Below are 24,379 nucleotides of genomic sequence, written 5' to 3'. Positions count from 1 at the left end.
GTATATGGTTTCCTGCAGTGAACATCACAGCAGATTAACAGCTGAAAACCAATGAACACAAGAGGGCTTCTCATCCTGCTAACCAGGGATGTAGTAGAGGTTTAAGCTCCCCAACTCAGTTTGTCTACAGTTTTGCTGAACATGTTTAAGGGTGACAGCAAGTTAGTATGAAATTGCTGCAGGTCATAAGGAATACATATTTGAAGTTGAATAAAATGCAGAAATTGTTACTTTTCTTTTGATTTTGTTTTGGTTATGTTAAAAGAAAATGGTTAAAAGATGTGCCTGTTTACTTTTGCACAGATTTTTGCTTGTGCTATCAGCTACTGAAGTTCAATTTGCTGTGGTGTGTATGGGTTTTTATGAGAAAAGTCTCTTTACAAAGATGCTTTTGTGTAAAAAAAATGTCTTGACACTGATCAATAAAATGTAGACCCTGTACTGGTATGTTAAGTCATTATTATTATTATTATTATTATTATTATTATTATTATTATTATTATTTTGTAGATCTACTGGAGTAAAGCTAACATAATTTGATCAGATTTTGAAAAATTCAGTATTTTGCAATAGTGTGTCATTCTTTATCTGTTGTGTTTGAAATGTTCAAAAAGGGTTAAACACACAGTATCTCTTTAAAACTGTTACTCTTCCTGGAGTGAGTCACAGCTTTTCAAACACAAAAAGTTCCACTCTGTCCACATATTTCCTTGTTCCTTCCCCTTTAGATCTACAGTTTATGATGGGTGGAGCCAACATGTGGTGAACTGTCAGCAAACATTTACTGAAACAACACAGGCTGTTTAGATCAGATCTCAATCTAGTTTCACTTCTTGAGTAAAGCGAAACTCACACAGGCATTGTTACTGAGAGGTAAAATGGCACAACAAGGAGCTCAGTTGGACGGAGCTAAATTCTGCTGTTCCATCTGTTTGGATTTAATGAAGATTCCAGTGACTACTCCCTGTGGACACAGCTACTGCATGAGCTGTATTAACGACTTCTGGGATGGAGAGGATGAGAATGAAATCTACAGCTGCCCTCAGTGCAGACAGACCTCCACACCGAGGCCTGTCCTGGTAAAAAGCACCATGTTAGCTGATTTAATGGAGGACCTGAAGAAGACTGGACTCCAAACTGCTGCTGCTGATCACTGCTATGCTGGACCTGAAGATGTGGCCTGTGATTTCTGTCCTGGGAGGAAGCTGAAGGCCCTCAAGTCCTGTCTGACATGTCTGGCTTCTTACTGTGAAAAACACCTCCAGCCTCACTATGATGTAACTCCGTTAAGGAAACACAAGCTGGTCGACCCCTCCAAGAAGCTCCAGGAGAACATCTGCTCTTGTCATGATGAGGTCATGAAGATGTTCTGTCGTACTGATCAGCAGATTATCTGTTATCTCTGCTCTGTGGAGGAACATAAAGGCCACGACACAGTCTCAGCTGCAGCAGAAATAAAAGAGAGGCAAAGAGAGCTCGAGGTGAGTCAACAAAACATCCAGCAGAGAATCCAGGACAGAGAGAAAGATGTGAAGCTGCTTCAACAGGAGGTGGAGGCCGTCAGTTGCTCTGCTGATAAAGCAGTGGAGGACAGTGAGAAGATCTTCACTGAACTGATCCGTCTCCTCCAGAAAAGAAGCTCTGATGTGAAGCAGCAGATCAGATCCCAGCAGGAAACTGAAGTGAGTCGAGTCAAAGAGCTTCAGGAGAAGCTGCAGCAGGAGATCACTGAGCTGAAGAGGAAAGATGCTGAACTGAAGCAGTTCTCACACACAGAGGATCACAACCAGTTTCTACACAACTACCCCTCAGTGTCACAACTCAGTGAACCTACAGACTCATCCAGCATCTATATCCGTCCTCTGAGATACTTTGAGGATGTGACAGCATCTGTGTCAGAGCTCAGAGATCTACTACAGGACATTCTGAGGGACAAATATGACAAGGAAATGACAAACATCTCACTGATAGTTACAGAAGTGGACATTTTACTATCGCAAACAGAGTCAAAGACCAGAGATGAAATATTTAAATATTCATGTGAAATCACTCTGGATCCAAACACAGCACACACACAGCTGTTATTATCTGAGGGGAACAGAAAAGCAAAACTAATGAATCATAAACAGTCTTATTCTAGTCACCCAGATAGATTCACTGGATGTTATCAGGTCCTGAGTAGAGAGAGTCTGACTGGACGTTGTTACTGGGAGGTGGAGTGGAGAGGAGGAGGAGGTTATGTAGCAGTCGCATACAAGAATATCAGCAGAGCAGGACGCTCAAATGAATGTAAATTTGGGAACAATGACAAATCTTGGGCTTTAGATTGTGACATTAACGGTTATAAATTTTGGTTCAACAACATCTCAACAGCAATCTCAGGTCCTCATTCCTCCAGAGTCGGAGTGTACCTGGATCACAGAGCAGGTATTCTGTCCTTCTACAGCGTCTCTGAAACCATGACTCTCCTCCACAGAGTCCAGACCACATTCACTCAGCCTCTCTATGCTGGATTTAGGTTTAATTATGTTGGTGACACAGCTGAGTTCTGTCAACTCAGATAGATAGATGTCATTTCATAGTCATTTAACTGATTTTACTGATTGGATGTGTGAACAATCTGAAGCTTTATGTTATCAATAAAGATGTTTTTTTTTTCTCAAGAATTGAGCTTTCTTTTTTTCTTCTCAATGTTAGCAAACCATCTATATAATATGTGTTCTTATTGTTACTTTAAATATAGTTTGTAACATTTAACATTACTCTTGATAGGTTTCACCAGACTACAAACATGTTCATTATCTAAATACAGTGATTAATCTCTTTTACCTTACATTGCACACATTTAAGAAATGTTATGGTAGCTGTGGTCCTCACTCTTCCCTTCCACTTCTATTATGCAGGTTAATAAGAGACTCTGGCCAACAGAGGGAACCCTTTCCTCAAATCATTGACTCACATGATCGATGAAATAAAGCATCATAGAGCTTTCTGTGAGGCGGGATAAAATGTGATGTAACCATAATCACCTGGTGTAATGTATATGTAATTTCTGTAGCCACAATTAAGTTAAAATGATTGTAATGTGGCCAAAATACAGTTCTTCCAAGTTCCAAAATATATTGCTGGAAATATTATTTCCAGCAGTTTAATTACTAAAATTGCCATAACTTAATTACAAAATTGAGTTATGAACTTGCAGGCTGATCGCACCAAAAAAGGTATATAACAGATTACAATAAGTGTGTGGAAATGTAATAAAATATTGATAGTGTAGACAGCAGAGGAAGCAGCTCTGTAGGGAGAGTGAGGTGGCTCTGAAAAGAGCCGTTGTGGTTTGTGAAGGAGAAGACAATTTAAGCTCTCTCTCCACGTATGCGGCGAGCCAGCTGGATGTCTTTGGGCATGATGGTGACCCTCTTGGCGTGGATGGCGCACAGGTTGGTGTCCTCGAACAGACCGACCAGGTAAGCCTCGCTGGCCTCCTGCAGAGCCATGACAGCGGAGCTCTGGAAGCGCAGGTCAGTTTTGAAATCCTGAGCGATTTCTCTGACCAGACGCTGGAAGGGCAGCTTGCGGATCAGCAGCTCGGTGGATTTCTGGTAACGACGGATCTCTCTGAGAGCCACGGTACCGGGCCTGTAACGATGGGGCTTCTTCACTCCACCGGTGGCCGGGGCGCTCTTACGGGCAGCCTTGGTGGCCAGCTGCTTCCTGGGGGCTTTGCCTCCGGTAGACTTACGGGCGGTCTGCTTGGTTCTTGCCATTGCTTCTCGTCTCCCTGATCAGAAGAAAATAGTGTTAAGAAGAGGAGACACGCTGCTCTTAAAGAGTCGGAGCGGCTGCGGAGCTGTGACGCTGCTTCAGACCTCCGGGTCCTGATTGGTGAGCGGCTCTTCCTGGCGCTCAGCACCGCCTGCAGGAGCCTGAAGCTCCGCTGCTTATTGGCCAGAAGTCGTTTGAAAAAGTCCGCCAAAATGAGAGCGGCTCCCCCTCCACAGCGCTGCTGAAAGCCTCTTTTCCGGTGGGTGGGACATCAGTCCTTCCCTTCCTCAGTGTACATATAAATGAGGGTTTGCAATGTATGCTCCACACTTTCTAAGTTGAGACTTTAGAAAACAACTGAAATCATGAGTGGACGAGGCAAAACCGGAGGCAAGGCCCGCGCTAAGGCAAAGACCCGCTCATCCCGTGCTGGGCTCCAGTTCCCAGTCGGTCGTGTCCACAGGCATCTGAGGAAGGGCAACTATGCTCAGCGTGTTGGTGCCGGTGCCCCCGTCTATCTGGCGGCTGTGCTCGAGTACCTGACCGCTGAGATCCTGGAGCTGGCTGGAAACGCTGCCCGCGACAACAAGAAGACCAGGATCATCCCCCGTCACCTGCAGCTGGCTGTCCGCAACGACGAGGAGCTTAACAAGCTGCTGGGCGGAGTGACCATCGCTCAGGGTGGTGTGCTGCCCAACATCCAGGCTGTGCTGCTGCCCAAGAAGACTGAGAAACCCGCCAAGAAGTAAATCGAAGGCCCGGTTCCTCAACAACACAAAGGCTCTTTTAAGAGCCACACACTTCTGATAAAGAGCTCATATCCTCGTGTTAAAACTATAGGGTCACGATTTATTAACTATGGCAATGCAATCTAGAACGATAATAAAGGTTTTCTGCAGCCATTGTTAAGAGGTTACAGATTTCGCAACAACTCTGACAAAGCTGAGACTTATAATATGGTAATATCATTTCAGTACACACTATATCTGCATAATATGAATACTACTTTAATGGCATCAATAATAGTTAATTAAGAGGAGAAAACACAACCCTTACATTATATGTAAAGCATGATCTTAGTAAATTTGCTTTTAACCTGTAGACTGTTTTATCCTATTACCATTTTCTGTCTTTAACCTTTTATAAAGAGTCTTTGAGCACTTTATTATCGGTTTAATTTTACTTTAGAATGAGACTGCGTAAATTAAAAAAATAATGGTGACGTTGATCGTAACAATGAGTCATTAACAATTACATTACAATTCATACTTTATACGCCTACATCATTATCATAATTATAACTTAATTAACCTGTACAATTGCTGACAAGACCATAAAACTCTATGCTATTGCTATTCAATAAACTGGTTAAATCATCATACTTTTGCCCTCTTAACACGATAATATTCAGACTTAATGTGTTCAGTTGTTTCCAGTATATCAGTTTACAACGTTAATTTTTACAGTTACATTTTATAGTTCACCTATATACATGTCCTGTCAAACTGATATCCTGGCTATAAATATATTTTATTGAGAAATATTTTATTTTAAAAGAAAAAAAGAAAAGGGAACCAAAGAGAAACTACTATATATATTATATATTTATATAAATTATATTATAAAAACACATTGAGGATGATGCTCTTTATAGAAAGGTGTGTGGCTCTTAAAAGAGCCTTTGATCAGGTTGAGGGCTTCAGAGTGATGAGAGTTTACTTCTTCTTGGGTGCTGCCTTCTTTGCCTTGGGCTTGGCCACCTTCTTTGCGGGGGCTTTCTTGGCTGCTGGAGCCTTCTTCACCACTTTCTTGGGGCTCTTTGCGGCCTTTTTGGGGCTCTTGGCGGGCTTCTTAGCGGCCTTCTTGGGGCTCTTGGCTACTTTCTTGGCCGCTGCGGGCTTCTTGACCTTCTTGGGGGATTTCTTAGCGGCTGCTGTCTTGGCCTTCTTAGCTGCTGCGGGTTTCTTGGCGGCGGGCTTCTTGGCTTTAGGAGCGGCTTTCTTAGCGGGCTTGGCCTCAGCCTTCTTGCTCATCTTGAAAGAGCCGGAGGCCCCGGTGCCCTTGGTCTGGACCAGAGTCCCCTTGGTCACCAGACTCTTGACGGCGGTCTTAACGCGAGCCTTGTTCTTGTCCACATCGTAACCTCCGGCAGCCAGAGCCTTCTTGAGGGCGGCCAGAGACACTCCGCTGCGCTCCTTGGAGGCGGACACAGCTTTAACGATGAGCTCGCTGACGCTGGGGCCAGTCTTCTTGGGCTTTGCTGCTGCCTTCTTCTTGGGGGCCTTAGCCGGGGCGGCTGCGGGAGCTGGAGCTACTTCTGCCATAGTTTGGTCGAGGATTAGTTCTACGTGAATCTCAGAGTCTGAGTAGACTGATGTAGAGTACGAGGCAGGAGGCTGCACTTAAACACACCATGAGAACCGTGTAGACTCAGTCCCGCTGCTGGCTCCTGTGAGCAGTGTGAATGTCTAACACTTGTGTTTTCTGCTAGTGAGAAAACAGTAAAAAATAAGTGTGAGAGAAGTGTTGAAGGCTGACAGTGAAGACAGCAGATAGCGGACATGTTTGTCTTCATATAGAAGTCATGTAGAGCTCTGATGCTCTCTGCATTTAGTTTGTGGAGCAAACAAACCTCACCTGTTCACCGCCGCGGACAGCACTGCTCAGCGGCTTTTCTCTCTCATTTCTCTCTTAAAATGTTGTAAAATACATCCAAACTCCACCAAAAGCAGTTTTTCAGCTGGTTCACATGTTTGTTCACAGACTGAAAGTAAAAACTTTCATCTTTTGGTGATTAGTTTGTAATAAAATGAAGCTTTTGTGGTAGCAGCAAACACACTGGTCAGCCTGATGAAGCAGTTCAGTGAGACTTCCTGTCAGAGCTGCTCTGTGGCTGTAAATATTTCTTCTATTATTCTGAGTATTATTTTTAATAAAAAATAGTCCATAACACTGTTCTCTGCAACATGTCTGTGTGTTAGTTATTATTCATGGTTCTACAGTAATGTGAAAACAGTGGATCAGTTATAATGTAAGAATGAATCATGAATGCATCACTGGTGAATTGTAACATCATTTGATTGTCTTGTTGCAGTATTTAAGTTAAATAGTGTTTTGTTTTTTCTTTTTCCCCGGAGTATTCAGCTCTTGATGACTTGATATAAAATCTAGAGTACTATAATGTTTTACAGACGCTCTGCTGAGCTGCTATAATCTATGAAGGTCTGTTTAATATACACATATAAAAGGAATTGTGTTTTCACTAAAATTCAAGTCAATTTAAGATGGCTTATGAAGATATAATGTATCTTAATGAATTGCTTAGTAATGCTTACTTTTTAATTTAAATAAATTACCAGGTTGTGTGAATAGCCCCTTGGCTAGTGTTTAATTGAGTTACAAAGAAGTTCTGCTTCACATATTTGTATTTACTGTTGGACTTGTTAATGTTTGCTTTTTACTCTTCATTTTTTTGTCTTAAACCTCAAACTATGAAAATGATATTACTGTTTATTTTGATTATTTATCCATAGTATAATAGTTGATGGAAATCAATGTCAAAGATGAATAAAACCTTGCCATATATTGTCATGTGTTAAATACTTACATTTATAACATTTAATAATTGCCTTACTCATTTTTACTTTAGTCACTTTACTTGAAGGTATCATCATAAGAGTGCCATGACAGTCATGAACTGCCATAAACATTTATGACTGTTGTCATTAAGTGTCATTCGATTTTTGTAATGACAAGTTGACGTTGTTTGGGTTGTTTCGATTATGACAAATTGACATTAATCAAAGTGACATGACCAGAAGTTGTCTTCTGGACTTGACATTACATTTGTTTGGGATGTCCTTATTATGATAGTGTCATGTCACTTTCAGACAATACCGTTTTGTCCCCTTGTAAAAGTTCATGTGAACCTTCTTATTGCTTAAAGCATTATCCGAGAGTTAACATGGACAAAACATATTCACAATGCTAAGACTTTAATGTTGAAAATGATTTGACATTTTATAGATTGCTCCTCTGGTCTTTATTTTGAAAGTCTGATCACATCCATATTTGTTGTATGTTCTAAACTGATAAGTGAACATTTGCTTCTTAAATGAGAAAAAAGGTCTTAGGCAGACACTTAAGTCACTTAGTCTCAATGTATTATATAGTTACTACATTGTAAACATCAAAGCAGGGCATTTTGAAAACAGGAACAGCTCTGAACTGTTAACGTGTAAACTTCAGTCTAACAGCAGCGACACCTTGTGGTCAAATTATATAGTAACAATATCCAGTTCAATGGACTCTGGGTAGGATTCAACATCAACCACTCTTTGTGTTGTTCTAATATGCTTGATTACATCTTTTCACACAGACTGGTAGTGGTTTCTGTGGTCAATGGGAGACTTACATTTTCACTTTGTAATATAAATAGACATTAAATATTAGTACTTGGTTTAATTCCTGACAATTAGTTTCGATTTTTCTTTATACACTTTGTTAACGTCTTCACTGACAGACGTTGGAATAAACTTCGACTATCTACATCCATTCTCGCATCAGAAATAATACAATCACCACTTTGTCTAAAATTTCACAAAGGAATAAAGCTCTCAGTTGAAGGAGTGGGTGGTCCTGAAAAGGACCTTTGAGTTGTTGGTACAAACAGCACGTTTACTTGGAGCTGGTGTACTTGGTGACGGCCTTGGTGCCCTCAGACACGGCGTGTTTGGCCAGCTCACCGGGCAGGAGCAGGCGGACAGCGGTCTGGATCTCCCTGGAGGTGATGGTGGAGCGTTTGTTGTAGTGAGCAAGGCGGGAAGCCTCACCAGCAATACGCTCAAAGATGTCACCAACAAAGGAGTTCATGATGCCCATGGCCTTGGAGGAGATACCGGTATCAGGGTGAACCTGCTTCAGTACCTTGTACACGTAGATGGCATAGCTCTCCTTCCTTGTCTTTCTCTTCTTCTTGCCGGTCTTGGTGGCCTTAGACACGGCCTTCTTGGAGCCTTTCTTGGGTGCTTTGACTGGATCGGGCATGGTTATCTTCGCAGATTTCCACAGACGAATAACTGCAACAGCTTCAACCAGCCTCTAAATGTTCATCTGATGCAAATTACACTGCGCTGTTGCTCGAACAGGATTGGTTTTCGTATTAGTGAGACTGAGCATGCGCAGCAAAAGACACCGCCCCAACCTTTGAGAAACAATCTGAGCGCCTTTTTACTGAAAGAGCGCCAACCTCATTTGGAAGAGCATCCATTGTTCATAATATTCTGTACAACAATCGATAACTATAGAAAAATAAACAACATTGCATTTAGATATAACATTCCACAAGCTGATATGTTTTACTGATCTATGATCAAACATTAAAATATTTATGGATAGATTTTATTTCATCAAACTTTAATTTAATATAATGTAGGTTTAATGTAATGATTAGTGAGGTTTTGTTTTAATAAAATATAAAAAATAAATAAATCAGTAAATAATGAAAATCAGGTTGTGTTATAACTGTTTTGTACTATATTAATGTTACTTATGGGTTCCCAGTTTTTTTAATGTTAAAAGACAAACATCCACAGACCAAACTCTTCCAATAAAAAAGACATTTATTGCATATGTTACATTAGAAGCAACAATAAAGAAATGTCCCCAAAAAGTATTGCAATTATTGTTTTAAGCTTTAACTGACATGCCAGAGAATCAGGGAAATTAATCACAGACTGTTATTAAAATAATCAGATCATGTTTAAGATAATCTCAATCAATCCCCAGTTGAAGGATGTGTACTGTCTCCCTGCACACCCACGTGGAACTCCTCTCAGTGGTGCAGTGAAAACACCTGTACTTTACCTTACTTTGTTATTTTCTTCTGTTTTCATTTCTGGATTTCATTCAAAGCTTCTAGAGAACTGAGTCTGAACTTTCAACTTAATTCATTAAAACATCACAGAGAATTCAGCAGCTTTTAACAACAAAGTTTTTCTTTGACTAGTTAGTCAAAAAAGATTTCTTGCACACGCCTAAAAATCTGGAAAATTGGTAAGAGTCAATTTGGTCAAATGTGGGTGTGAAGATGTTGGGACACACTTAAAACAACAGATACAGCATAATCATAAAGTCTAAGTAATTTTATAAATGTTCAACTTGATTTTCAAGTTATATGCCAACGGTATATCAATATCATGACATGAGTGGACTGCTATAGCAGTTTATTATTTACCTTTACCTACTTAATTATTGTATCCACATCATTTATTAGAAGCATCATTTTGTGAATGACATTTTATTTGTTATTGATGATCATGTTCTGGTTAGGTATTTATGGACTTAAGTTGTCTAGCTATAATGCTGCCATTTGCTGGACAATGTACATGAAAACCACAAAGATGAATAGATTGCATTTATCATATTTAATGATGGCCTTGCTCCTTTTTATTTCTACAGTAAGTTCATGATTTTTGTTTCTGTTTTATTTGTTGTGTTTTTTCCCCTAGTTCAGTATAAGTTACTTTTTGAGCTTTCTTTTTGATTAAAACATTATCAGATGATTAATATGGAGAGAAACATGAACATTGTGTCCAACCATTGTGAATGATTATTTGACATTTTATTTTGTTGACTAGGTTTTAGGCTGAATTCATGGCAGTTTTATAACTGTCAAAGTATTGATCAACTCTGGATAAACTTGTTTGTGGAGTTTGTGTATTTAAAAAAAAAAAAAAAAAAAAAAAAAAAAGCCTGGTGACCCAAAACCTTTGAGCACATGTCAGCAGAAGAACAGGTAAGGCTTAGCTTGAGACTTTCTAAAGACAAAAAACACATGTGCTCCACAGTTATATAAATATAACTTTATATGCACATGTTACTTTAGCCATGTCAGTCTTCTAAGTTATCCATTAACAATGGCATAGGATTAATACTGAATCTGTATAGAGTTAAGGGGTCTTTACATAAATCTGTTTCATTGTTGCTACTAAACCATAACTATAACAGTTATTAACAGAGGCCCCCACATTTATAATACAATCTACAAAAATACACAAAATATTTAGATTTAACATTTCACAAGTTGACATATCTTACTGAAAGAAAAAACTGATTTAACCAGCTATATAAATCGTGAATATGCGTCAGGACAACTCTTAGAGAAGGTGGGCGGCTCTTAAAAGAGCCTTTGTGTTTGATTATCAGCGGGTCAGGATCAGATTTAACCTCCGAAACCGTACAGGGTGCGTCCCTGCCTCTTGAGAGCATAAACCACATCCATGGCGGTCACGGTCTTTCTCTTGGCGTGCTCGGTGTAGGTGACGGCATCACGGATGACATTCTCCAGGAAGACCTTCAACACACCGCGGGTCTCCTCGTAGATCAGACCGGAGATACGCTTGACACCACCGCGGCGAGCCAGACGGCGGATGGCGGGCTTGGTGATTCCCTGGATGTTATCACGGAGAACTTTACGGTGACGCTTGGCGCCTCCTTTTCCGAGTCCCTTTCCTCCCTTGCCTCTTCCACTCATTTTTACTACTCTTCTTTTAACAAGTTAAAAGACGAATGTGAGGTATGGGGTGCAGCCTCTCTATTTAGAGCTTGTCTGCGGACCTAAAAGAAGACAGTTGGCGCGGTCTTTGTGGGCGGGATCAGATTTAACAGATCCTCCCACGCAGCTGTTCCAAAGCAGAATGATCTTTTCTTTTTTCTTTGTTTTCCCTCCATATTGTGTTTTTCTGTGACATTTGGCGGGTTAACCTGACAGTTAACATTGTGCTGTTGTGTAGAAACAGTTCATTGTTCTTGTTGGACATGAAAACATTAAAAATGTCTCATATCACATCACAATACAGTTTACGAATGACTGAAGACAAGCACATTTCTGTGTTCAGATGTGTTACTAAGTATAATGTAGGTTTACTGTAATGTGTAGTGAGCTTTTGTTTTAATCAAATATATTTTTTTAAATAAATCACTAAATAATGAAAATCAGTAAATGTGTTACTTATGGGTTTCCAGTTTTTAATGTTAAAGGACAGATACAAACAATATGAAAAAAAATAACATTATAAATACTAATAATTATTATTATCTTTTTGATGATAAACAATACCAATGGAAATGGTCTACAAAGTTATTCTAGTGTACAATTTAATGAAGAAATGACTTCACATGTAAACAGAAACTACTAAACCAATTTTTCAAGTCTGTCAAAATAACAGTCAGGAGCTCAAATGAACACTAAAAGATGTTCATCAGAAGGTCCCTTCATAATGTACTTACAGTGTAAGTGATGGAGGACTAAATCCACAGTCCTCCTTCTGTGCATAAAATGTATTTAAAGGTTTATTTGAAGCTAATAAGAGACCACACCAACCAAGAATGTAATAATGATTCAAATCTACTGGCCTTGTATTACATTGTCTTTAATGTTCCCTGTAAATTACATTGAAACAATTACATGTGTAATATGGGGTTAACGTTTCACATTAATACAGAGAAACAGAAGAGAGAATCACAGCCAGGTCTGCTGATGTAACATATGTATATTAATACAATCTAAATGTCTTTTTTTTAAACTGACATAGTGAACAGGACCAGTAGAGGGTCTGCTGTCCAGGTTAGAGGTGTTTTCACTTGTCTGCACTGATTCTGTAAATATAATAACACATGTAAATTATTTGTACACACCTCAATTTGAGCTGCTAATTCTGAAAAGTATGAAATTATTTGAACAAACTGACACAACGTGATATTACATATTTTTGAAGCTGGCAAAGACGGAGTAAATGTGTGAGGACCACAGCTGCTCACAAAGTGATGAGACTGCACTTTTCTTAGGTCTGTATTGTACATGTCTTCATGAAGTGAAAATCACAACAGCTCAACAACTGAAATCTGAAAACTGATAAAGGATACAAGAGAGCGCCTTCATCCTGCTAACCAGGGACATAGTGAAGCCTCTCAGGTTACACTGGGAACACACGGAGAGTGACCCCAACCGGTCGAGGCAGATGTTCTCCCACTCTGAGTCTGGTTCTGAGGGTTCTTCCTGTTAAAAGGGAGTTTTTTCTTGCCACTGTTGCTCATGTGGGAATGTTGGGTCTCTTTAAAGTTAAAACCTGAAGAGTTCAGTGTAGAACCTGCTCTATGTGTAAAGAGCTTTGAGATAACTTTGTTGTGATTTGGCGCTATACAAATAAAGATTGATTGATTGAAAAGCAGCCTGCAGTGAGTTGCCATGCAATCTCTATGTAAACTTGCAGCAGACACACTTTCAGGGTAATAAAATGTTGATAAATGTTGATATGAAACTGAACAGAGTCATTAGGAAGGCAAATGTTAAGTTAAACTGCCGAAAACTTTGCTTCTATTTCTTTGTTTTTTATTACTGCCATACAAGTGTGTTTTATTTACTTGCTTTTTGCTTGATATAATATGGTATGTCTATGGGTGGGACAGGGTCCATGGTAGCTGCAGCCTCAAAGAATGAAAATCACCTATATGACTAGTCATATAGGTGAGTCAGTCAGTCTGTAATATATAAATAATTTGGAGTGCCACAACATAATACCTGAATACTTATGTAAATGAGAGATTTTTTTAAATTTTTAATATATTTTCTTAATACTTTTTTTGCCGACTGACCATTGCAATGGTGTACTGGAAGAGGGTGGAAGAGTGTAGGGGGAGGGTTGTTTTTTTACACTACGCCTCATTCACCCATTCACACACATTCATACACTGCTGGCACAACAACGGGAGCAATTTGGAGTTAAGCGTCTTGCCAAGGACACATCGACATGTGGATTGGAGGAGCTGGAAATTGAACCGCCAATATTACAGTTCATTCCACCCTCCCCTCCCTTTGAGGGGTGACTGTAGCTCAGGAGGTAGAGCAGTCGTCCACCATTTGAAAGATGTAAGCCTTCAGTTTGTTGAAAGATCCAATCAGTAAAGTCAGTTAGATGACTCTTCAATGACTTCATGTTCAGATTCAATTCAAACACACAATAATAATAAAGAATGGGAAATGATCTCCTTATTAATTGTTCATGATAGTTACATTTGTATACCACTTTTCTTTACAAACGGAGTAATGAGAACAAAGTGTATAAAATAAAGGATAATGTGCTATTTTCTCTGTTTAAGATGCTGAAGAGAACAACAAGAAATGTATCAATGAAGACATGAAACTGAGATTTAGAACAAAGAGAAGTTTATATTTCCATCTGATAGATGTAGTTAAAGGTTAAAATTGCCTCCATTAATAAAAAGACAGGAAACTGACATTTACAGAAACTCAAACATCAACCAAACAACAAATGAAAACCAAAGAGAACAACAACACAGACTTCTGTCTATTTGAGTTTATATAACATAATTAAACCAGAGCATAGAGAGGCTGAGTGAATGTGGTCTGGACTCTGTGGAGGAGAGTCATGGTTTCAGAGACGCTGTAGAAGGACAGAATACCTGCTCTGTGATCCAGGTACACTCCTAGTCTGGAGGAAACAGGACCTGAGACGGGAGTTGAGATGTTGTTGAACCAAAATGTATAACTGTCAGCATCATGATCTAAAGCTCAAGATTTGTCATTGTGCCCAAATGTACATTGATATTCTTGTATGTGACTGCTGCATAAACTCCTCCTCCACCTCCCAGTAATAACATCTAGTGATTTACTCAGGACCTGAATAAAATCAATGAATCTGTCTGGATGAGTAGACAGATTTTCTGTTCCCCTCAAATAATAACAGCTGATCTCTGAGCTCTGACACAGCTGCTGTCACATCCTCAAAGTATCTCAGAGGACGGATATTGATGCTGGATGAGTCTGTAGGTTCACTAAATTGTGACAATTTTGCTGTGTTTAGATCCAGTATGATCTCATGAGTATTTTAAGAACTCTGCTCTGGTCTTGGGCTCTGGTTGTATATCTGACAGATCAGCTGAGTGAAAATCTTCTCACTGCCCTCCACTGCTTCATCAGCAGAGTGACTTATGTTTTTCAAATGCAGCAGATTCATAATGAGGCTGGAGGTGTTTCTCACAATATGAGACTAGACACACCAGACAGGAATATTAAGCATACAAACTTCATATTATCTCTGATATTTTTGACAATTTTGCAGTATGATGGCAATGTTACAATGTTTTATACTGTTTTAACATGATACACCAAATTGCAGTGAGGTGTAGAGATAGCAGAGGAAGCAGCTCTTTAGGGAGAGTGAGGTGGCTCTGAAAAGAGCCGTTGTGGTTTGTGAAGGAGAAGACCGTTTAAGCTCTCTCTCCACGGATGCGGCGAGCCAGCTGGATGTCTTTGGGCATGATGGTGACCCTCTTGGCGTGGATGGCGCACAGGTTGGTGTCCTCGAACAGACCGACCAGGTAAGCCTCGCTGGCCTCCTGCAGAGCCATGACAGCGGAGCTCTGGAAGCGCAGATCGGTCTTGAAGTCCTGAGCGATTTCTCTGACCAGACGCTGGAAGGGCAGCTTGCGGATCAGCAGCTCGGTGGATTTCTGATAACGACGGATCTCTCTGAGAGCCACGGTACCGGGCCTGTAACGATGGGGCTTCTTGACTCCACCGGTGGCCGGGGCGCTCTTACGGGCAGCCTTGGTGGCCAGCTGCTTCCTGGGGGCTTTGCCTCCGGTAGATTTACGGGCGGTCTGCTTGGTTCTTGCCATTGCGTCTCGTTTCTCTGATCAGGAGAAAATAGTGTTGAGAAGAGGAGACACGCTGCTCTTAAAGTGTCGGAGCGGCTGCGGAGCTGTGACGCTGCTTCAGACCTCCGGGTCCTGATTGGTGAGCGGCTCTTCCTGGAGCTCAGCACCGCCTACAGAAGCCTGAAGCACCGCTGCTTATTGGGCAGAAGTCGTTTGAAAAAGTCCGCCAAAATGAGAGCGGGCTCCCCCTCCACAGCACTGCTGAAAGCCTCTTTTTCTGGTTGGTGGGGCATCAGTCCTTTCCCTCCTCCGTGTACATATAAAGGAGGGTTTGCGGTGTTTGCTCCTCACTTTCTAAGTTGAGACTTTAGAAAACAACTGAAATCATGAGTGGACGAGGCAAAACCGGAGGCAAGGCCCGCGCTAAGGCAAAGACCCGATCATCCCGTGCTGGGCTTCAGTTCCCAGTTGGTCGTGTCCACAGGCATCTGAGGAAGGGCAACTATGCCCAGCGTGTTGGTGCCGGTGCCCCCGTCTACCTGGCGGCTGTGCTCGAGTACCTGACCGCTGAGATCCTGGAGCTGGCTGGAAACGCTGCCCGCGACAACAAGAAGACCAGGATCATCCCCCGTCACCTGCAGCTGGCTGTCCGCAACGACGAGGAACTCAACAAGCTGCTGGGCGGAGTGACCATCGCTCAGGGTGGTGTGCTGCCCAACATCCAGGCTGTGCTGCTGCCCAAGAAGACCGAGAAACCCGCCAAGAAGTAAATTTAAGGCCCGGTTCCTCAACAACACAAAGGCTCTTTTAAGAGCCACACACTCCTCATAAAAAGCTCATATCCTCATGTTTGTTAAACACTACTTAAAAAAGACATTAGGACCATGACTTGTTAACTGTCATTACTATAGGCTATTAGAAACTTGCTGACCACATGTATTATGTATCAATTCGGTTGATTATGCTGGACTGTTATATTGTTGTGGAAAATATCGTATTACACGTATAGGTACTGCCCTTGATGCAAGTAAGAAAAATTGTGTTTTTAACCACCTTGGTTATAATATCTTATGTGGTGATTTTAATACGGTGACTAATGAAAAAGACCGAATTTGATTTTCAGTTTATCTCGACTTCAGAGGGTTAACTTAAAGCAATATGCGAAGAAGTAGATTTAAAAGATGTATCTAGAGTTGTGAATCCTTTAGGAACAGATTTTACGAGTTATGATAACAGAACAAGAACTCGGATTGATAGAATATATGTATCGTCAAATTATAAAATAGTACATTACGATACATATTTAAACGAATTCTCAGATCACTTATTAGTGAAAACATCTATTTCATCTGGTTCATCAGTAAATGGAGGATTCTGGAAATTGAATACAGTGTTTGCATGATAAAGATTTAATACTAACAAACAAAAAATTAATATAATCATTCAGCTAAAAATATTAGTAAAATCGGATGTTAAATTATGCGAACTATTAAAATATAGGATAAAAGATTGAAGTGTAAAGAAATGAATAAACTTAAAAAATAAGCGACGTATTATTAAATCAATATATTGGATTAAAACAAATGAAACAAATCTAACTCAGACGAAGAAATAATTAACAATTTAATGACACAGATGATCAACTTAATTATTATTTAATATTTATAAACAATTAAAAATAGATAATCGAGGAAATTTTGGTCATGCATTCAAATTAGTATATATAGCTATATAAAAAAAAGACAAAGTAAATTTAATAAATCCATAAATAAAAATGGAGATGTTTCACTAAGTGAAAAGGAGAAGAGAGATAACGTCAGAGATTTATGTGCGGAATCATATAAGAAAATAAAAATAAACAATAAGCATGTGATCTCCTTGTTGGGGTCTATCCCTTCTTACAGCTCGGAAACATTTGATTCTCTTCTCGGAGAGATTAAAAAAGAAGAGGTAACTCAAGCCATCAAACAATTTAATGCCGGGAAGAGTCCCGGTCCAGACGGACTACCCACTGAGTTTTATCAACTGTACCTCGATGACGTAATACATAAACTCACCTCTATGTTTAATGATGGTTTGAAAAGTGGCTGTATGGGGGACACTTTCTATCATGGGATTATGCATTTACTATATAAAAAAGGAGATGACAATAATATAGATAATTACAGGTGTATAACCATTATGAATGTTTACTATAAGATTTTGCACTATATATTCTTGCTATAAATCCTCTAATTAAAAAGATGAAAGATGAGAAACGTATTACCGGAACATTCATAGTTAACGATCATAGAGTATCAACTATTGCTTATGCCGATGATATTACTGTAATAATAATAAAAACAAACAGAGTTGAATGGTTTAATGGATATTTTAACGTTCTATGAAAGTGCATCTGGAGCCAAGTTGAATCACAGTAAAACAGAAGGAGTTTGGATTGGAAATGAGGATGAAAGACAAAACATTAATATTGATGTCAAGCAAGATATCAAAATTTTAACCCTAACCCTCTAAACCTCTGTAATAATAATTGTAATGAAAGAAATTGGGAGTATAAATTATGCGAAATTAAAGAAGAGGTCAAGAAATGGGAAAATAAAAATAATAATTATAGAGCAAAAATAAATATTGTCAAAACATTCATCCTATCCAAGCTCCTGTTTTTAGCAAACATCTTTCCCCCATCCATAATTAGTCAATTAAACAAACTATGTGTCAATTTAATATGGGGGACAACCAGAGAAGTAACTTTATAAAAGGAGAGAACATGGTGGTTTGGGTGCTGCCATTTCCAGGAATGCTCTTTGGAGATTTACCTAAATGGAAGAAAAGAAGAGGAAGAGCAAGACAAGGCCCCTATTATAAATTAATGTATGGTGATTGTGGTCATCTTTTAATAGACTTTTACAGAGCACAGGAAGTCTGGAACACATTAAGAACTTTTGGTATACACTTTGATGTTAATTGTAATTCTGTGATGTATTGTATTATAAAAGAAAATCTACCGTTGAAACACAAAGAAGTGATGCAGCTCATCATCAGTAGGCCTATTGTATGTTCAAAATTGTGGAAAACTAGATGTATAATGGTAACACAACGGACAGTAATCCATAGTGATGCAGTTGTGAAACAAATTCTTTCCGACCTCAGGAAGAGGAGAAAAGGTCGATGAAATTAGTTATTTCCCGTGAGATGTGTTGGACCTGTGAACAGTCGACAGCTAATTTGATAAGGGTTGGGGATGAAGGGTTTGCGAACAATGGGCAGCTAATTTGTGATTCAGACGGTAATTTTATTTATTTTGTGGTTGTTGTATTGTATTTTGGGGTTAAATGTTTTATCTTTTGATGTAATGTATATGTATATGTAATACTTTCATACATGTTTCAATAAAGTTTATAAAAATGCAAAACCGGAGGCAAAGTGTAGAAGTGTAAATCATACTATATACGCTTACATTTTACTGAATAATTAACAACCTGTACAATTGCTGACAAGACCCTGAAACACCTAAAATATATATTTTTGTTTTTAAAAGAAAAAAAAAACTTGGCTGGGAGTAAAAAAAATCAGCTCATGGAACCAAAGAGAAACGACTAGCCTAGATTATAAAACACATTAAGGAATATGCTCTTTATATAAAGGTGAGTGGCTCTTAAAAGAGCCTTTGATCAGGTTGAGGGATTCAGACTGATGACAGCTCACTTCTTCTTGGGTGCTGCCTTCTTTGCCTTGGGCTTGGCCACCTTCTTTGCGGGGGCTTTCTTGGCTGCGGGAGCCTTCTTTACCACTTTCTTGGGGCTCTTTGCGGCCTTTTTGGGGCTCTTGGCGGGCTTCTTAGCGGCCTTCTTGGGGCTCTTGGCTACCTTCTTGGCCGCTGCGGGCTTCTTGACCTTCTTGGGGGATTTCTTAGCGGCTGCTGTCTTGGCCTTCTTAGCTGCTGCGGGTTTCTTGGCGGCGGGCTTCTTGGCTTTAGGAGCGGCTTTCTTTGCGGGCTTGGCCTCAGCCTTCTTGCTCATCTTGAAGGAGCCAGAGGCCCCGGTCCCCTTAGTCTGGACCAGAGTCCCCTTGGTCACCAGACTCTTGACGGCGGTCTTAACGCGGGCCTTGTTCTTGTCCACATCGTAACCTCCGGCAGCCAGAGCCTTCTTGAGGGCTGCCAGAGACACTCCGCTGCGCTCCTTGGAGGCGGACACAGCTTTAACGATGAGCTCGCTGACGCTGGGGCCAGTCTTCTTGGGCTTGGCTGCTGCCTTCTTCTTGGGGGCCTTAGCCGGGGCGGCTGCGGGAGCTGGAGCTACTTCTGCCATAGTTTGGTCGAGGATTAGTTCTACGTGAATCTCAGAGTCTGAGTAGACTGATGGAGTATACGAGGCAGGAGGCGGCAGTTAAACACACAAAAATAATCTACAACACTGTTCTCTGCAACATGTCTGTGTGTTACAGTTATTATTCATGGTTTTACAGTAATGTGGAAACAGTGGATCAGTTATAATGTAAGAAATGATTGACATTATTACACCATGAATGCATCATTGGTGAATTGTAACATCATTTGATTGTCTTGTTGCAGTATTTAAGTTAAATATTGTTTTCTTTTTTCTCCCCTGTGTATTCAGCTCTTGTTGACTTGATGTAAAATCTAGATTTACGTCTTTCAAAACTTTGAGTACTATAGTGTTTTACAGAGGCTATGCTGAATTGATATAATCTATGAACCTCTGTTTAATATACACATAAAAGTAATTGTGTTTTCGCTAAAATTCAAGTCAATTCAAGATGATGAAGATATAATGTATCTTAGTGATAGTATACTATATATTTTAGTTGATGGAAATTAATATCAAAGATGAATAAAACATTGTCATATATTGTCACATGTTAAATACTATACTATTTATATCATTTAATAATGGCCTTGCTCATTTTCATACCCATTTTGGTAACTCTTTACTTGAATATCGTCATAAGAGTGACATGACACATATTCAAAAATACCCTGCTTTGATGTTTACAATGCAGTAACAATATAATACATTGGGACTAAGTGACTTAAGTTTCTGCCAAAAACATTTGTTGTCATAATTTTTACATGACACATTCATGAACGTGTCATAAACATTTATGACTGTTGGTTTTTTTAATAAGTTGACATTGTTTGGGTTGTCTTGATTATGACAAGTTGGCATTAATTAAATTACCAGAAAATGTCTTTGTCATGACATCTTGACATTAACAAAATATGCACCTATTTTTGTGTTTATGGTAAGTTGACATAATGGTCATTATAATCAGATGTGCAAGGTTACAGACCAATTCTAGCACTTGGTTATAGATGTTTTGACAGGATACGGACAGGATACCCAAAACTGACTGTCATGACACCATTATGACAGTCTAATTAAGAAATGCTTTGACCTCAAGTAAAGTGGTAGCATTTTGATTTGTAATTAACATATCATGAAGGAGTCAAGTTGTCATGATAAGGACATCCCAAAAAATTTAATGTCAAGTTGTCATGACAAAGACAACTTCTGGTCATGTCACTTTGATTAATGTCAACTTGTCAAAATCAAGACAACCCAAACAATGTCAACTTGTTATTATTAAAACCGAATGACACTTAATGACAACAGTCATAAATGTTTATGACATTGACATAATGTGTATGACACGTTCATGACTGTCATGTAACAATTATGACAGTGTCATGTCCCTCTTATGACGATACCTTCAAGTAAAGGGTTACCATTTTGTCCCCTTGTAAAAGTTCATGTGAACCTTGTTATTGCTTAAAGCATTATTCAAGCGTTAACATGGACACAATATTCACAATGCTTAGACTTTAATGTTGACAATGATTATTTGAAGTTTTAAAGATTGCTCCTCTGGTCTTTATTTTGAAAGTCTGATCACATCCTTATTTGTTGTATGTCCTAAACTGTATTAACTGAACTGATATATGTAAGCGAACATTTGCTTCTTAAATGAAAAAAAACAATTTTAGGCAGAAACTTACTCACTTAATGTCAATTATATAGTTACTACATTGTAAACATCAAAGCAGGGTATTTTGAATACAGGAACAGCTCTGAACTGTTAATGTAAACTTCAGTATAGCAGCAATACCTTGTAGTCAAGTACATTAGCAATATCCGGTTCAATGGACTCTGGAAAAGACTGAACGTCAGCTACTTTGTATGCTTGATTACATCTTTTCGCACAGACCTCTGGTTGCTGTGATCAGTGGGATATTGTATTACAATGTGGAAAGATACATTTCATTAATTGGAAGTTCTTGGTTTAATTTCTGGCTATTCAATCAATTTAACTTTGTTAACGTGTTTCAATGATAGATTGTTGATTTACTTACTGCTAATAAACTTCATCAGCTAACGACAAGTCCATTCTTGCATCATAAAATAATACCACCACCATGTGTAAAATGTAACATAGGAATAAAGCTCTCAGTTGAAGGAGTGGGTGGTCCTGAAAAGGACCTTTGAGTTGTTGGTACAAACAGCACTTGTTTACTTGGAGCTGGTGTACTTGGTGACGGCCTTGGTGCCCTCAGACACGGCGTGTTTAGCCAGCTCACCGGGCAGGAGCAGGCGGACGGCGGTCTGGATCTCCCTGGAGGTGATGGTGGAGCGCTTGTTGTAGTGAGCAAGGCGGGAAGCCTCACCAGCAATACGCTCAAAGATGTCTCCAACAAAGGAGTTCATGATGCCCATTGCCTTGGAGGAGATACCGGTATCAGGGTGGACCTGCTTCAGCACCTTGTACACGTAGATGGCATAGCTCTCCTTCCTTGTCTTTCTCTTCTTCTTGCCGGTCTTGGTGGCCTTAGACACGGCCTTCTTGGAGCCTTTCTTGGGTGCTTTGACTGGATCGGGCATGGTTATCTTCGCAGATTTCCACAAACGAATAATTTCAACAGCTTCAACCAGCCTCTAAATGTTCATCTGATGCAAATTTCACTGCGCTGTTGCTCGAACAGGATTGGCTTTCGTGTTAGTGAGACTGAGCATGCGCAGCACAAGACACCGCCCCAACCTTTGAGGAACCATCTGAGCGCCTTTTTACTGAAAGAGCGCCAACCTCATTTTAAGACTATTCATTGTTCATAATATAATATTCTGTACAACAATCCATAACTATAGAGAAATAAATATATTACATTTAGATATAACATTCCACAAACTGACATGTTTAATCAAAAATAAATCGTTCTCGTTTTCATTATTGTTACTATACCAAATTATATGACTATATCAAATTTAGGCCATACACGCTGCCACCAGCCATCCCCCACCCGGTTAACATAGCCCCCCACATGATTATAGTATAATATATTCTACAAAAATACACAACTATAGCGTAATAAACATTGTATTTAGATTGAACATTCCACAAGCTGACATGTTTTACTGATACAATTAAAAAACATAAAAGATTCATGGATAAATTTATTAAGCAATATTTAACAGATTTGAGTGCTTTTCTCTCTTTTTATAAGTTATGTTGATATGGATTTTACTGACTCGTACGTGATCATGTTTCTCTGAACTCCACAAAAACAGTTAATCCTGCTCTTATAACAGGGTGTTCCCCTCACCTTTTATATATTTATTATAATTTAATATCCAATATTTGCTGGAAATATGTTTAGCTTTAAACACAGATGTATGTTTACGAGATGTTTTGTACGAATGCAATTGCAGGGTTTCTTCCAGTTACTACATAAACTAACTTTTAATACTTCATGTATTTTCTGAGTTATATGACTGTAATCACTGCTCAAGTAGTTGGTTCATGTTTTTATGAAATATAGAGGATCATACTTTCCCTCGGGCAAATATTTTAAGCTTACACAGAGCATTTAAAATGCACTTAAATGTCTGTACAGGTACTGTAGGAGTAGGCGATACAACCAAACATATTACTGAATATACGCCAGGACAACTCTTAGAGAAGGTGGGTGGCTCTTAAAAGAGCCTTTGTGTTTGACTATCAGCAGGTCAGGATCAGATTTAACCTCCAAAACCGTACAGGGTGCGTCCCTGCCTCTTGAGAGCATAAACCACATCCATGGCGGTCACGGTCTTTCTTTTGGCGTGCTCAGTGTAGGTGACGGCATCACGGATGACATTCTCCAGGAAGACCTTCAACACACCGCGGGTCTCCTCGTAGATCAGACCGGAGATACGCTTGACACCACCGCGGCGAGCCAGACGGCGGATGGCGGGTTTGGTGATTCCCTGGATGTTATCACGGAGAACTTTACGGTGACGCTTGGCGCCTCCTTTACCGAGTCCCTTTCCTCCCTTGCCTCTTCCACTCATTTTTACTAATCTTCTTTCAAACAAGTTAAAAGACGAATGTAAGACGTGGAGTGCAGCTTCTCTATTTAGAGCTTGTCTGCGGACCTAAAAGAGGACAGTTGGCGCTGACTTTGTTGGGCGGGATCAGATTTAACAGATCCTCCCACAGAGTTTTTCAAAGCACAGTGATCTGTTTCATGGCTTTCTCTCAATGTTGTGATTTTCTTTGATTTTCAGATTAACCTGACAACTACATAACAACAGCTAACAGCATTTATATCAATAATCACCAGTCACGACCCTCTCCTCAGTGTCATGAAGGATATTTTAGAATATACATTTATCAGCCATAACATTAAAACAACTTGCCTAATATTGTGCATGTATCTACAGTTGCTCTACTGAAATATTTCTCATATGCATCATTAAGCCTTGAGCAGCTTTGACTCAGGTTCACCAGTTGTCCTTCCTTGGACCTCTTTGGTAAGTACTGACCATTACCAGGAAAACCCCACAAGACTTGCTGTTCTGGAGATGTGCTGATCAGTCATCTAGCCGTCACAATTTGGCCCTTGTCAAATTTACTTGGATCTTTACACTTGTCCACATTA

General features: G+C 39.6%; 7 protein-coding genes and 2 pseudogenes across 9 annotated transcripts; 2 read left to right on the top strand and 7 right to left on the bottom strand.

The window, feature by feature from the left end:
• Positions 1 to 878: 878 nt before the first annotated feature.
• Positions 879 to 2,564, top strand: LOC128369757 (tripartite motif-containing protein 16-like). Its single transcript, XM_053330832.1, has one exon. The coding sequence runs from the start codon at positions 879 to 881 to the stop codon at positions 2,562 to 2,564; it is 1,686 nt and encodes a 561-aa protein (XP_053186807.1).
• Positions 2,565 to 3,171: 607 nt separating this feature from the next.
• Positions 3,172 to 3,767, bottom strand: LOC128369755 (histone H3-like; annotated as a pseudogene).
• Positions 3,768 to 4,130: 363 nt separating this feature from the next.
• Positions 4,131 to 16,214, top strand: LOC128369429 (histone H2AX-like; annotated as a pseudogene).
• Positions 5,481 to 6,142, bottom strand: LOC128369443 (histone H1-like). 2 transcript variants are annotated; one of them, XM_053330488.1, is made up of 2 exons: positions 5,571 to 6,118; positions 5,481 to 5,528 (listed from the first exon to the last, which is right to left on the bottom strand). In XM_053330488.1, the coding sequence occupies exons 1-2, from the start codon at positions 6,087 to 6,089 to the stop codon at positions 5,481 to 5,483; spliced, it is 567 nt and encodes a 188-aa protein (XP_053186463.1). In that variant the 5' UTR covers positions 6,090 to 6,118. The 2 variants fall into 2 exon arrangements, with proteins under 2 accessions (XP_053186463.1, XP_053186464.1); XM_053330489.1 differs by having other exon boundaries at positions 5,481 to 6,142.
• On the bottom strand, positions 8,362 to 8,811 carry LOC128369464 (histone H2B 3-like). The gene has a single exon (XM_053330514.1). It carries the CDS (start codon positions 8,809 to 8,811, stop codon positions 8,443 to 8,445), a length of 369 nt encoding a protein of 122 aa, XP_053186489.1. The 3' UTR covers positions 8,362 to 8,442.
• On the bottom strand, positions 15,054 to 15,465 carry LOC128369449 (histone H3). Its single transcript, XM_053330496.1, has one exon. The coding sequence runs from the start codon at positions 15,463 to 15,465 to the stop codon at positions 15,055 to 15,057; it is 411 nt and encodes a 136-aa protein (XP_053186471.1). The 3' UTR covers position 15,054.
• Positions 16,215 to 19,145: 2,931 nt separating the features above from the next.
• Positions 19,146 to 19,772, bottom strand: LOC128369445 (histone H1-like). 2 transcript variants are annotated; one of them, XM_053330492.1, is made up of 2 exons: positions 19,236 to 19,754; positions 19,146 to 19,193 (listed from the first exon to the last, which is right to left on the bottom strand). In XM_053330492.1, the coding sequence occupies exons 1-2, from the start codon at positions 19,752 to 19,754 to the stop codon at positions 19,146 to 19,148; spliced, it is 567 nt and encodes a 188-aa protein (XP_053186467.1). The 2 variants fall into 2 exon arrangements, with proteins under 2 accessions (XP_053186467.1, XP_053186468.1); XM_053330493.1 differs by having other exon boundaries at positions 19,146 to 19,772.
• A 2,178-nt stretch (positions 19,773 to 21,950) lies between these two features.
• Positions 21,951 to 22,343, bottom strand: LOC128369454 (histone H2B 3-like). The gene has a single exon (XM_053330504.1). The coding sequence runs from the start codon at positions 22,341 to 22,343 to the stop codon at positions 21,975 to 21,977; it is 369 nt and encodes a 122-aa protein (XP_053186479.1). The 3' UTR covers positions 21,951 to 21,974.
• Positions 22,344 to 23,477: 1,134 nt separating this feature from the next.
• On the bottom strand, positions 23,478 to 23,794 carry LOC128369475 (histone H4). The gene has a single exon (XM_053330524.1). The coding sequence runs from the start codon at positions 23,787 to 23,789 to the stop codon at positions 23,478 to 23,480; it is 312 nt and encodes a 103-aa protein (XP_053186499.1). The 5' UTR covers positions 23,790 to 23,794.
• Between the last annotated feature and the right edge of the window lie 585 nt (positions 23,795 to 24,379).

This window comes from Scomber japonicus, chromosome 12, assembly GCF_027409825.1.
Source record: "Scomber japonicus isolate fScoJap1 chromosome 12, fScoJap1.pri, whole genome shotgun sequence".
In the NCBI taxonomy this organism is placed as follows: Eukaryota; Metazoa; Chordata; class Actinopteri; order Scombriformes; family Scombridae; genus Scomber; species Scomber japonicus.
Note: the sequence above shows the minus strand (reverse complement) of the source record. Positions and strands in the feature narration are given on the sequence as shown.

Excerpts from the sequence above, each read along its gene's own strand:
- LOC128369757 (XM_053330832.1), top strand. The coding sequence starts at position 879 with ATGGCACAACAAGGAGCTCAGTTGGACGGAGCTAAATTCTGCTGTTCC.
- LOC128369443 (XM_053330489.1), bottom strand. The coding sequence starts at position 6,089 with ATGGCAGAAGTAGCTCCAGCTCCCGCAGCCGCCCCGGCTAAGGCCCCC.
- LOC128369464 (XM_053330514.1), bottom strand. The coding sequence starts at position 8,811 with ATGCCCGATCCAGTCAAAGCACCCAAGAAAGGCTCCAAGAAGGCCGTG.
- LOC128369449 (XM_053330496.1), bottom strand. The coding sequence starts at position 15,465 with ATGGCAAGAACCAAGCAGACCGCCCGTAAATCTACCGGAGGCAAAGCC.
- LOC128369445 (XM_053330493.1), bottom strand. The coding sequence starts at position 19,754 with ATGGCAGAAGTAGCTCCAGCTCCCGCAGCCGCCCCGGCTAAGGCCCCC.
- LOC128369454 (XM_053330504.1), bottom strand. The coding sequence starts at position 22,343 with ATGCCCGATCCAGTCAAAGCACCCAAGAAAGGCTCCAAGAAGGCCGTG.
- LOC128369475 (XM_053330524.1), bottom strand. The coding sequence starts at position 23,789 with ATGAGTGGAAGAGGCAAGGGAGGAAAGGGACTCGGTAAAGGAGGCGCC.